A 13,018-nucleotide genomic window follows, 5' to 3' on the forward strand; every position below is an offset into this window, starting at 1 on the left:
TGTAAACTAAGAAATGAGCCAGCAAATGAGAGTGCCCGCTTTACCCTGGAGGTTCTGCTCCCTGCCTTGGAGAAGGTGGTGTATAGTGACCTGGACAGGCACAAGGAGGAGAAGGTGGCCTCTGTGGAGTAGGTAAGGAGGATAAAACTTGGTAGATGTGGAGGCATTTGAGAGCTGCTGCAAGAGAGCTGCATCACTCAGGGCATAGGGGTAGAGCTGGAACGAGTTGAGTGGAGGACAGACATCTGACTAAAATGGGGGGAAGCTTGTAATGACATTCAGGTTTCCACAGGACCATGAGCTGTGGGGGAGGAAACCCACAAATAATTATGAATGTGATAATGGAACTGAGTTGAGTGGCTTTAGGTCACAAAGCCTTTTATTCTAAATCTATCTCTAGTTTTTTCGTGGGATTTAAAAGAATACATTTTAAAAGTTATTTGAATCCCGATTAAAGTTTAAAATACAAAAATGGTGAGTGAAATCAGAAACCATAGAACTGAGAAAAAAATATTAACCATCCCTTTCAATTGTTCCTAACTTCTGTACTGTGACTCAAATAGTTCATTGATTTGTTTGATAGCCTTTAAAATAGCATATAAACAGGGCTTCTGACATAAAACTGCCATTTGCTCATCCCAGAGCATGACTGTCTTCAAAATATTTGGGCAAAGAGTGTTGGTGAGAAGCCTGGCAGCTACTCATGAGGTGGGGATTAGAGGCAATAAAAGCTCACAACCTCAGTGTTTGCCCAAGAGGTTGCCTGTAATGTCTATTTTCCAGAGGAATTCCCTGCTAATGAGGAGGCCAGTTGGCTGTTTGCCTAGTGCCATCTGGAGACCTGGAAGTGTCACAGAAGGTTGTTAGGCTTTTGAGCTGTTGACTTTGTGGACTTCTCTACTGACAGGTGGTGACCTTCACTGGGTTGAATGCAGAGACCTATGGCGTTGGGTTTGACTCCTAGTGTTCAGGCAGAAATGACATTTGACCCCTTCCCACACCTATTTAATGGCCACTTGGCCTTCCCTGCCATTTGGTGACATCCATTCCACCCACACACCCACCCCAGATTACTTCCTCCTGTCTGTCAGTTCTTGCCCAATCTGGCTCCGTCCTGTATGTGCCCATTTGATGAAGACTTAGCATGAAGCAGGGTCAACTTGCATTTCTGAGGGCCAAGACAAAATATCCAGTAGCCCCCTTCTAGTGGTTAACTTTTAAGTCTACTGGTTTGAAGGACTTGTTACCCTACTTACTAGATGAGAAGACAGATGATCATAATGCAAGAAATTCGGAATTCTGTGTAAAGCCCAGCTTGGGGCTCCCTGTCAGCTCTTTTGTCACTAGTGGCTGTGAAACCATATAGAAATCTAAAAGGAAAGCTCAGTCCACTTTTTCTGCTTGCAGTTTAAGTGAAAAAAGATTCTACTGGGAGTGATGCTGAAAATCTCTACACATTGGTGTGTTTTACTTCAAGACTGGGGCAATTTTGCTTGCATAGAAAGGTCTTTGAAAAGTCTCTCTGTAATAGTACTTTTTATGTCTGTAAATCGAAATGGCTCAGTTCTGACAATTTTTACATTTAAGGTAAAGTTTACATTTAAGGTACAACGTAGGAGGGGGTTTCAAATAGCTCTTGATTATTCTCTTAAATTATTTGGGCATATGTTTTTAATTGGCACAAAATTAACCAGACTAAAGAAATTGGTCGTTTTTGTTCATCAAGTTAATGGTGAGTGGCTTATTTAATAAAACATGTCTGTAGTTTAACACAAATAGCACGTACAGCTGTTTGACAATCTTTTTGCCTATTTGAAGCATCTTACACTGTTTTACTAAAGGATGGGGTCACAAAGAGGGGAAGTCCATCATTTTAAATCATCCTTCCCTAAGCCACTCAAATCACCAGCCACGCGCTAGGCTAGGTCGGCGCTGCAATCAGGCGCCCTTCACAGCTGGACGAGGGAAGTTTGAGAAAGCTGAGAGGAGCTTAATCCTCTATCTATCTATCTATCTATCTATCTATCTATCTATCTATCTATCTATCTATTTTCTGCTCCGAAAGCAACCAGAGAGAAGATTCGCTTCATCCCTACAGAGAAACGATTGTCCGAAAAGCACATAGTGATTTGGTATCAGGGATCGCTCGCATCGGGTTCCTGGCCCTGAGCTCAGAGCTCTAACCACTGCTGCCTGCCTTCGACCCACGTGTGCATCGGGGAGTTGCAAAGTGAATTTTCAGAATACAACAAGGCGGGAAGTCCAGCCCTGATCTTCCGGAGCAGCGTTTTGGGGGGCCGGAGGCGCGGTGGCGCCCGGAGAAGGGCTCCCTTGGCTCTGGGGCAGCGCGGCTGGCCCAGGGTCCCTGCCTTCAGCCTGTTCACCTCGCTCCCCTTCCTCCGAAGTTGTGGAGGTGCCGGGAAGAGGAGGGGCCTCGCCTCGGGCGCCCGAGTGATTGGCTGCCCGGGGCCCCTGGCGAGGTCTGTGCGGTCCAGCCCGGGTGGAGAGGGGCGGAGCGGCCACTGCTCCAACCACCGCCGCCACTACCACGGTCGCAGCCGCCTCAGCCTCGGCCGCCGGGCAAGTAGCTCTGAGCGGCTGCTGCTGCCTGGGCGCGCCGACGCGGACCGGGACGCCGCACTCTGCTGGTTCCACACCGGAGCCATGCCGGGCAGCCACGCGTAATCGCCTCTCCCGGGTCGCCGCCGAGCCTACCCTGTACACCGTCCCCCGCTAGGGCCCAGATTTCGGTGCTCCCAACTCCCTCGGTCTTCGCCGGCACCTCGCAATCATGCCCCGGGTGACTGCGCCCGGGGCCCTTGTGCCACTGCTGCTGCCTCTCCTGCTACTGCTGCTGCCGCTGCCCCGCGACGCCTGGGGGCTCGGGGAGCGCTCGGACGCCACCTGGGACTACTCGGTGCTGGAAGGCGAGGAGAGCGCGGAGCAGCAGCTGGAGCATTACCATGACCCGTGCAAAGCCGGTAGGTGCCGCCGCCGCCGCCGGGGATGTCCGGCAGAAGTTTGTCTTTGAAATGCAAATGAGGTGGTGGGCAAGCCAGCTCAGCCGTCCGTGGGGCGGGTCTCCCCTCCCCTCCCCACCCCAACCCCCCCCCCCCCCGAGATCCCTCGAGCTCCCCGGGAAAACAATGTCCCAGAGGGGCTGCTTAAATAACACTCCGACTGGGACGTCCCGGCCCCTGGTTTGCGGCGCGCACAGGGTGGCGGCCGCGGGAGCGTTCCCAAAGCGAATAAGGGCGGGTGCCCGAGGCCGAGAGGGCGCCCAAGGACTGGGGCGGGCGCCGGAGTCGCCTGACAGCCAGGTGGTCAACACGGGCCACCGTCGGTCGCGCTGGGCTGGAGCAGAGGAGCGGGAGCCGGGCTGGGCGCGGCGTTCTCAGGCTCACACAGTGTTGCTGGCTCCGATTTCATGGCATTTGTAAGTTTAACGCAAAGTTTCCCAAGATCTTGTGGTTACTCTTGGGAAGAGAGTATAAAAAGCGAAAAGCTTCACAGCAGGCCAAAAGAAAGAGGTAGCCGAGGGGGAATGTGTATGACTCAAGTTGCCGCAAACTTCCCTGTAGCCCCCTCAGTGTGGTCGCGCCTGGGGGTCTCCCTGGGCCGGCGGAGATGGACGCCGTCAGGTGCTCTAATCCCGCCAGGAAGCCGCGCCCCGGGACGCGGGGGTCTTTCTGGCGCACCTCGCGGCCCAGGCACTGCAGCTCCCGCTTCCCACTAACCACCAACTGGCTTGTGTGTCCCAAGGGGAGCAGCTTCCGAGCCGGAATAGTTGAGGCGTCAGCCCCAGAAGGGCCCAAGCGCATGTTCCAAAGAAAGCCGATGGGTATGGGACAGTTCCCAGCTGGGACAGAGGGATACTCACGCCCCCGAGAGCGGACGGTCTCAGAAGCCCGCCGAGCGGCTCCTGGCCGGTGGCCAGGGGCCGCCGGTCCTGGTGTTTATCTCTAGGCAGGGTCCGGCCGCTTCACTCGGCGGGCCGCAGAGATGAGCGGACCAAGGGAAGCTCGCAGCCTCCATCTGCAGAAGGGCAGGGTGCTTTTCTCCTGGTTGATGAGGGAAGTGCCGTGCATGAGCCAGTGTGGCCCCGTTCCCTCACTCCCTGGAAAGCTCTGGTAGCCTCAGTTTCCTCATCTGAATTGGGGACAGTAATTGTAGGAGGACTCAGATAACCTATGGAGAAATTCTCTGCAAATGGAATAATTGTGATGACACTGTAATTATTTGTGTTGTTACTGCAGCGAGTGTGGTCTAGGCTGGGGGTTGGGCAGGTCAGAACTGGGTGAAGTCTGGGGGAGACCAGGTTACTGGGAGGTCAGAGGACCTAGGAGAGTGTGAGACTTGAGAATCTTGTGAAGGTTGAGGATCATACCAGGTTTGAGGGTCCTGGGCTTATGCTGCAGGAAGATTCCTCCAGTATAGCCATCTATTACTGTACCTTGTGGGGCTTCTGAGTTAGGAAGGAGGGCAGAGTTGATTCCTGGCTAATTTGAGAGAGTATCAGCAGGTAGTATGCCCTGACTAAGGTATCTCAGTTCCTCATGGGACCTCCGTCCTGACCAGGTTGAAGAGTCTCTGGAGCACTGAATGGTGCCCTTGCCTGAAATGAGGGGCACTGGGGCTGCAAAACTGGGATGAGGGCGAAGTGATCAGCCATCACCTGCACCTGTCAAGTCCTGGACTTTACTGGATGTGAACTGGGCCTCTGGGAGGCAGTGTGGGCAGCTGGGGCCTGGGCTGGGGCAGCAATCAGTGTGTTCGGGAATGTATCGAGCACCTCTGTGATGCTGGGTGCTGATCTAGGGCCTGAGAATCCCAGTGAAAGAGGCATAGGTCCGTCTGTGAGGGCTCTCCAGCTCCTGGTCTCAGCCTTGTGGAATAACACTAAAGCAGGTTTGCCTGTTGGGGCCTCAGTTTTCTCCAGTGATTTTGGAGAAAATGCTAGATAACCAGGGCATGCGTGTTCTGTGACTCTTCACAGACTGGACAGGATGGGCAGCAGGGCCGGAAAGTAGCTGTATGGTTTCAGCCAGCTCCATTCATCCTCCGCAGCCATCCTCCATATTCCCAACCCCTTGACCTCTCCTTCATCCATGCTGATGCTAAGAGTGACCAGAAGAGGGCGATGGCAAGGGAGACCTAGGGGAAATGTCACATCAGTCTACTCATGCTTCTGGAAATTACCTGAGCAAGGGAACTGCCTTCTGGAAGGGCAATAAGCAGTTCACCAAGGACTGGAGACTCAGTGTAAGAAAGTGCCTCTCGGCTTGCGGGGAACACTGTCTTTCCTGGTTCCATATTCAAACCAAACCTTAAGGGGCAGCCTTTCCTCCTATCCCGGTCCCATGCTAACTCCCTGACTCCTCTAGCCAGAAGTCCTCTGCCTAGGACCTGCCTCAGGGCTTTGAACCTAAAACACCTCCCACCTGCCCCTTCTTGTGCTGGGGCGGGGGCGGGGTGTGTCTCCATTCTACTGTGGATGCAGAGTACAGAGAGTCTGGGGTCTGTTCCTGGCCTCTCAGGAGCTGTGTTCCCTGGCAGGCCCCTCCTCTCTGGCCCTTAATTCCTCATCCATAGAGTGAAACTGTTGGACTAGTTAGGGTGGCAAACCGACAGGTCCAGGGAGCTGGCTCCCTTAGTCCACATCCGCCATCTTGCCCTGCGCCCTCTTCACTCCTTGTGGGCACTTGAGTTTGTGCCCCTGGCCCCTTCCTTCTCAGTGTTCTATGGTTCTATGACCTTTGCTTCCAGCTCAGGATCTCAGAGGCTGAGCAAACGGGTCAGTGTTCTGTCATTTACAGTTTTACCATTTACACATTTTACTATTTACTCTGTCATTTACAAACTGTGTGTGACCTTGGGCAGTCACTGAATTTCTCCATGCCTTAGTTTCCTCATTTGTAAATGAGGATGATTCCCAACAGATTAATGTGCTTAGGACAGTACCTGACATATAGTTAGGTACTTTATGAACAGATTTCCTAGAAACTTGTGAAAGAACATCTTCATGCTGACCTTTGAAGTAAGTTTTAAGGTGTAAAATTTAAATTTACTAGCAAACAATCTATTTGATGCTGTAAAAAGGGACCTTTTAAAATCGGATGATTGTGGAGTGGGAGTGGGCCTGGGAAGCCTTCCTGGCCTGGGGCTGGTAAATGCGTGGGACTTCCTGGGTGTGGTCTCTGTCTGGTGGTCCGCTGCTCTGCTGTTTGTTTTTCATCTGATACTGTAAGTGAGGTCAAGAGTTCAACTGACAGTAAATTACAAGACGTCCTTCCAACCACCACGGCCCTGAGAACAACTTTCGCAAAGCTTCTGAGGGCTTCTCCAGGTTGCTTGCCCTCACCCATAATTCTTTAGCTGCGTTCAGAGCCAGAGGCCTGGATTCTCGTCCTGCCCCTGCCTCTTACTCTTTGTATGGCCTTGAGCAGGTCCTCCACGTCTCCATGCCTCAGTCTCCTCATCTGCAAAATGGGGGTGGGAACAAAACTGCTTGCCTTTTAGGATAGACATAAGGCTAGTTGTAGCTGTACTCCTGAGAGAGCAGAGTCTTAGACAGGACTTGTGTGTAGATAAATCGTTTAGGAGGTGACCCCAAGGAACAGGGTGAGGGAGCAGGGCTAGTATGACAGGGAAAGAGGAAATCCAATGAAGGGAGTGGAATTGAGGTAGCTGCTTTAGTTGATGGGGCCATGTCCCCACCCGGCCCTTCCATAAAGCCTCCCGTAATTGTGTGCCCAGGGAATAGGAGGCTGGAGCATTTATCCAAAGGCTGCTGTCCTTCATTGTTTGCTCCCTTTTCCAGTTTCTATTCCTGTGTAAAAAACTACCCAAACTCTGTGGTATAGAACAGCCACCATTTTACTATGTTGGTGGGTCTATAGATCAGGAGTTTGGAAAAGGCACAGCAGAAGTGGTCCTACCTCTGCTCCCCAGTGTCTGAGCCTCTGCTGTGAAGACTTGCAGGCTGGGGGTGACTTGACAATTGGGGGCTGGAATCATCTGGAGGCTTTCTTGTTCTCTCATATCTGGCAGTTGAGGATGGCTGTTGCCTGGGGCCTCAGTTGGACTCTTAGCCAGAACCTACAGGTAGCCTCTCTGTGTGCCCTCCATGCGGGCTGATTAGGCTTCCTCACAGCATGGCAGCTAGATTCTAAGTGTACACATCCCAAGGGAACCAGATGGCAGCTGTATTGCCTTTTATGACCTTGCCTCAGAAGCTACGTATCATCACTTCCACCACAGTCACAAGCTCTCCCAGATTCAGGGGAGGGAACATAGCCCATCTCTCCACCAGAGGCATGTCAGAGTCACATTTTTAAAAGAGCATGTGGAATGGGGGCTATTGTTGCAGCCGGTTTGGGAGAATATGACCATTCCTTGAGGCATGAACTTCCCTGCACCTGCGTGGGCAGGCGCTTTGAGCTCTATGGATTCCGAAAAATTTCTCAAGCAGAAAAGTGGGGAGCCGTGCAGTGGATGCATGGAACTGCCCAGAGTTGAGCTGAGGATATGGGACTCAGGTCACCAACACTGTCTACCTGAGGCTCAAACGATATGCAAATAACCTTGTAAACTGTAAAGTGCTCTGTAGCCTTTTGGGTTTATTAAACCCAAGGGAACTGGCTGACAGCAGCTTTACTTTTCAGCTGGTGGCTTGATAAATGCCAGGGCCTTCACATATGATAAACATATATATTACTTCATCAGTAAATACAGTCGGCAGTCCCTGATGGCTAATGGCTCAGGAGCCAGGGTGAGGGTGCTGCCCTGGGAACTAGCTCTTTCCTCACGAGCAAGTCTGTAGTCCTTCCTCTCACTTTTAGACCTGACTTCTGCCTGGAATTTGGGGCCCCACTCCATCTTGTCATTCTCTCCCAGAGACAGTGACCTTACCAATCAGCTCCTTATTTGGGGGGTCATCAGAGCCCTCTAGGACAGCACTCTCTGGGCAGCTCCTGCCAGCAGCCCTCACGTTACTGATACGAGGCTGGAATGTCAAACTGTGAGGTCAGGGATTGTTGTCTGCTTTGATCACTGCTGTAATCCCAGTGCCCAGCGACACGTCATAGGTACTTGTCAATATTTGCTGAATGAGGGAATGATGATTCTGGACCTGTGTGGGTTGGGTCCATGGCTGAAGGAGCCTCCAAGCTCACTGTCAGCCTGGAAGGGAAGCAGAGCCATCCCAGTGGGCAGCAGCCCTCCTGAGAGCGCTCTGGGTGGAGCTGGGGGATGTGGTCCTGGGCAGAGCTCCCCCAGAGTTTCCATCCTTCATGGCAGGGGCAGGTGCCCTGGATTCTTCTGTACAGATGTGAGGCTTCCATGGTACCTCCTGGAAGGCTGTCTCCCTGGCACAGCCTGTCCCCAGAGCGGGAGCAGCTGCCATCTCCCTGGCACCTTGTCTCTCCCCAGCGGCCACACCCAGGTGAGGGCGGCTGGCAGTTTTACAACTTTATTTTTATCCCTACTTGTCATGGTGTCCTTGCTGATTCAGGCAGGTGCTGATTTGATGGAGTCAAAATATTTCAGGGCTGTATGGAGATGAAATATTCATCCTTCCCACTTCTCCAGGCAGGAGGCGCATCTAGTCCACCTCTGTCTCCAATTTTTCACCCCTGAAGTGCCCAGGGGCAGGGCACGAGGTGGTGAAGAGCTTGGGCTTTGACACTTGACAGACCTGGATCCAAAATCTGCTGCCCCTGCAAGGCTTTGTGACCTTGAGAAAGTTACTTAACCTCTCTGAGCCTCAGTTCCCTCCCTTGAGAAGTACTAATATTCACTTCTCAGGGTCATGGCAAGGGTCAAATGATAGAATGTTTGTCACGTGCTCAGCACATTTTCTGGACGAGGCAAGAGTTCAGTGATGGGTATGTACATTACTAGAGCACAGAGCAGCTGCTCACCAGTACTTCTTGAACTCTTGTTGAAATGCTCTAGAGGAATTTGAATTTTTGTGATAAGTGAACAAGTGATTTCATGTAGTGTATTCAGTTAGGGATTCGTAAATTCAGACGTGATAATTATTGGTAAACAGGGTCTCAAAAGTAAGTGAAGGGTGAATTTTTTTGGTATGTGAGTTATAGCCCAATAAAGATTAAAAAGGAAAAAGTCAGTGATGATGAGTAGGGGCCGGGGCAGAGGCTGGGGGAGGAAACGCACCGTCTTGGCTCCTGAGGAACTGTCGGCTGAGAGACACAGGCTGCCCACACTGAGGATTCGGCTAACCGAGTAGGCAGAGAACGTGTGGCCATCAGGTGCCCAACAGAGCCCAGAGGTCCCAGCCAGGACCATGACTTATGCTGGGGGGTGCAGGGGGTGCAGCATCTGGGGGAGGGGAGGTCAGAAGGGGAACGCGTCAGCCCCTTTTGGGCAAGGATGTTCCTAGAGCTGCATGATAGTAAGAACACCAGCCCGTTGACCTTCACCCCAGCCCCCGAGTAGGCAAGCAGCTGGGACGGTTCCCATTTTGCATCTGGAGACACACCCTCGGGCCTAGACCCTCTGCCCGACATGGGTCCTCTTTTGACCTCTGATGCTATCTCTGTAGGCAGAGCTCTACACTGGAGACAGAAAAGTCTCCAAGTGGGTCCGCAACTCTGATGTCAGTGGAACCCGTTTTTCCATCTTTCTCCTGCCCAGCCGTGCAGCGGTCAGTGTCTTGCACCCTCTCCTGGGGGTGGTGTGTGTGTGGGGAAGTGCCCTTTACTCCTCCATCCAGCCCAGTGAGAGGAGAGGCGGAGCCATGACGACAGCCCCTGGTCTGCAGGGCGCCTGCCAGGCCGTGGGTGCTGAAGAGCTAAGTGCCAGTCAGACTTCAGCCCTGTCCCCGGGAGCTCCTGGGCGTGGCCTCCTCAGCGGGAAGATACTCCTGATGGAAGCCGAGTGCAGACAGGCCAGCAGCGCCTCCCATCAGCTCTGGACCTTCCCTGACCGCTGCTTCTCTCAGGGCTCTCCCCGGCCCAGGGGCCATGGTTGGTTGAACGCCTAGGTCCTCGCTGGCCTCTTGGTTCGGTACCCAAACTTTGGAGTCAGACTGACTTGGATTTTCTTTCTCAGCTCTGTCACTTACTGGCCGTGAGACCTTGAGCGAGTCCCGCAGCCTTTAAAGTCTCAGTTTCCTCATGTCCATCATGCAGTCAAGAGATACTTCTAGTTCACAGGCTGTTGTTGATACTGTGCTGAGCAAATAGAAGCACTCAATAAATGTGAAATACTGCTGTCGTTTTGTGGCCTCCCAAGAACCTGTCGCGCGCATTAAATTGAATTACACGAACAGCATCACTTTCCGTTCCTATGAGAGCGCTGAGGAGTGAGCTGACTCTGGAGGCGAATTGCCGGGCTGCAGATCCTAGCTCTGCCACTGCATGGCTGTGAGGCCCTGAGCCAGGCTCTTAAGCTTTCTGATCTCAGTCTTCTCACCCATAAAATGTGGATACTAGTGTCTACCGCAGAGGGTGATTATAAAGGTTGCATGAGTTAACATAGACCGAGCACTTAGTGCCTGGAACACGGTAAACATTCAGTAAATATTGCCGTTTTTATTATTATCATCCCACAGAAATCCAACAAGGTTTCCAAGAGCAGGAAACCAAGTACCTGAACAACTGGAGCAGGTGATTTCAGAGTTTTATGCTTCCAAGCCATGCTGATGGCAATAGTTCCTCTATATCCAGAGACCTTACTCTAAAAACAAATCTGCCGTGGCACTCACTGGCTTCCTTGCTGTTAGGCTGGGGGTTCCACGCACTGCAAGCCAACCAGATGTCCAGGCCCCACCCGGGAAGCCAGCCCCTGACTGGAGATGTGTGAATGGTGTTGAGTCTGAGCCTCCATTCAGCCCGTGGTTCCTCCCAGCCACTCCTCTTTCCAGCAGCATTCCTCCAGGGTCCAAATAGCCGAGGTACAAGCAGGATTTGGGCCCACGTCGCATTTGATGGCAATGCACATCCTTCTACCATAGATAGTCAGGCAATCCGAATAGAGGCTGTGACTTGATTGGTCCCCAAACCTTTGCCTTCTCACCCTTCACCATGTTTTTCAAGAGGAAGGACAATGATATTAACCTCTCACAGTGGTTACAGCATTGCCTTAGCATTGTTTATAAAACTCCTTTCCTTCTGTTCTCTCCATTGGTCTCTCAGATAGCCAGGAGGTGATCCGGGCACTCACGGGAGAAGCTCTGAGATCTTATGATCTTGTGGGCATTGCAGGACGAGGTCTGGGTGCTTGTCCAGGGGAGAGGCTGGGCTAGGGCCCGCATAGGACACTGAACTTGTAAGCAGTGGGACAAACACCTCAAACCCCTATTCTCCCCTTGAAGCACACCGCCTCTCCAGCCCCAGAACGGCTTCTCCTCTCCTGGACCCCTGACCCCCCAGTCAACAAGCATCTCCCTGCTGCTCAGTCTGAAGGTCATAATTGTACACTTGTTCCACAGAGCACCATAGCCCACGACCTTCTCCCCACTGTTTTCTCTGTCCTTAGCTAGGAACCCAACAAGGATGAGACAGTTCTGGCCTTTAGAGTACTCTTAGTCTCAAAGCATAGGGAAGAATAAATGAATCATACAAGGTGTTGAAATGCAACTTTCTCCCTCTCTGTTCCCCCATCCCTTTCCCACACGGCCCAGGGCAGTGCCTGGGTGTCAGGTCAGTTGCGGACGATGGGTCCAGCCACCCTCCCCAGCCCAGAGGGAGAGGGCCTCGATGGCCCATGTTTCCTAAGGAAGCCTTGGGTGAGTGGCAGCCTGGGTAACAGAGCAGAGCAGTGAAACATCCTGTTTAAGAGACTACTTTTGGCATCAGGCAGCCTGTGACTTGAAGCCTGCCTCTGTCCTCACTGCCTGTGTGGTTTTGACTAAGTTTCTTAACCTCTCTGAGCCTCAGTTTCTTCATTTAGAAAATGGGAATGATATGAATACCCATGAACTAGGTTTGTTTGCAGATTGAATGAGGCAGTGAACAAGAAGTGTTTAGCAAGCGGTCACTAATTTTTAGCTATTCTCCTTGCTATTATGATTACGCCTGTTATTGTTCCCTATTTAAGAATTTCCCTATAAGTGACAATTTCTCAGTGGCCTGTGTCGGCTTATCTCTCCCTCTGCAGCGAGTTCTCTTGGGATACAGAGTGTGCAGCAAGTGATAATTTATCGCTCCACAGCTCGCTTGCTCTCATCCATGAAGCAGGGAGCGGATAACAGATAAACCAGATGCATAGAAGCAGGTTTCTCAGGGTATCCTCTTAGCCCGCTCATAATACGGTTCTGCCCGGATGCAGACATAGCAACAGGAACCGAACTTTCCTGCTGATTGGTTACAGACCTATCTGTGATCACACCATCCTCTAACCACGTCTGTCAATTACCAATAAATATTCTCAAGCTCGCCTGCATGAGCACTTGAGTGTTGATGTTCAGCCCCGAGTCTTCACCCGCTCCACCAGCTGGGCCACGTATCTCCTGGCTCATCCTGCAATTTGCACCGAGCCACCTGCCCTTCCTCCCACCGGGGTTACTGGCCTTGAGTTGATGTGAGTCCTGTGTGAGCCAGTTTCCCACAGGAGCAGGCCACCTTCCGCTCTAACTCTTTTTCCCATCCCTGGGTCAGTTTTCCTTCCCGCTGAGCCGGCACTGGTTCGCCATCCTCTCCCCCTGGGCTCAGAGTCGGCTGTGGCTCGCTAAGGTCTGGGCTTCATGGTGGCATGTGCCAGGTGGCACCTTGTCGTGATGCCAGGTGCTTCAACCAGAAACCCGGTACCATCCTGGATACGGGTCTCTCCCTCCCCTTCTCATGTAGTCCAACCCAAGTCCTGCCGATTCTGTTTCCAAATTTAAGCCCATCCACTTCTCTCCATCTTTGCTGCCACTGTTTGGTCTAAATCCCACCGGCTCCCACGTAGGCTACTGCGATGGTACCTGAACCCGTCTCCCTCCCCTTGCCTCCCAAAATCTGTTTTCCATGTTGCAGGCAGCATGATCTTTTTGAAATGCACGTTTGATCAT

The 13,018-nt window shown here is 52.2% G+C and overlaps 1 protein-coding gene across 1 annotated transcript in view; it reads left to right on the plus strand.

Annotated features, from left to right (window-relative positions):
• Positions 1–2,791: 2,791 nt before the first annotated feature.
• Positions 2,792–13,018, plus strand: part of TLL2 (tolloid like 2) — a 128,971-nt gene continuing 118,744 nt past the window's right edge. The window contains exon 1 of the mRNA XM_060033620.1: positions 2,792–2,981. Within this exon, the coding sequence (XP_059889603.1) occupies positions 2,792–2,981 (190 nt within the window). The remainder of the gene's footprint in view (positions 2,982–13,018) is intronic.

The sequence above is a fragment of the Delphinus delphis genome, chromosome 16, assembly GCF_949987515.2.
Source record: "Delphinus delphis chromosome 16, mDelDel1.2, whole genome shotgun sequence".
Classification (NCBI taxonomy): Eukaryota; Metazoa; Chordata; class Mammalia; order Artiodactyla; family Delphinidae; genus Delphinus; species Delphinus delphis.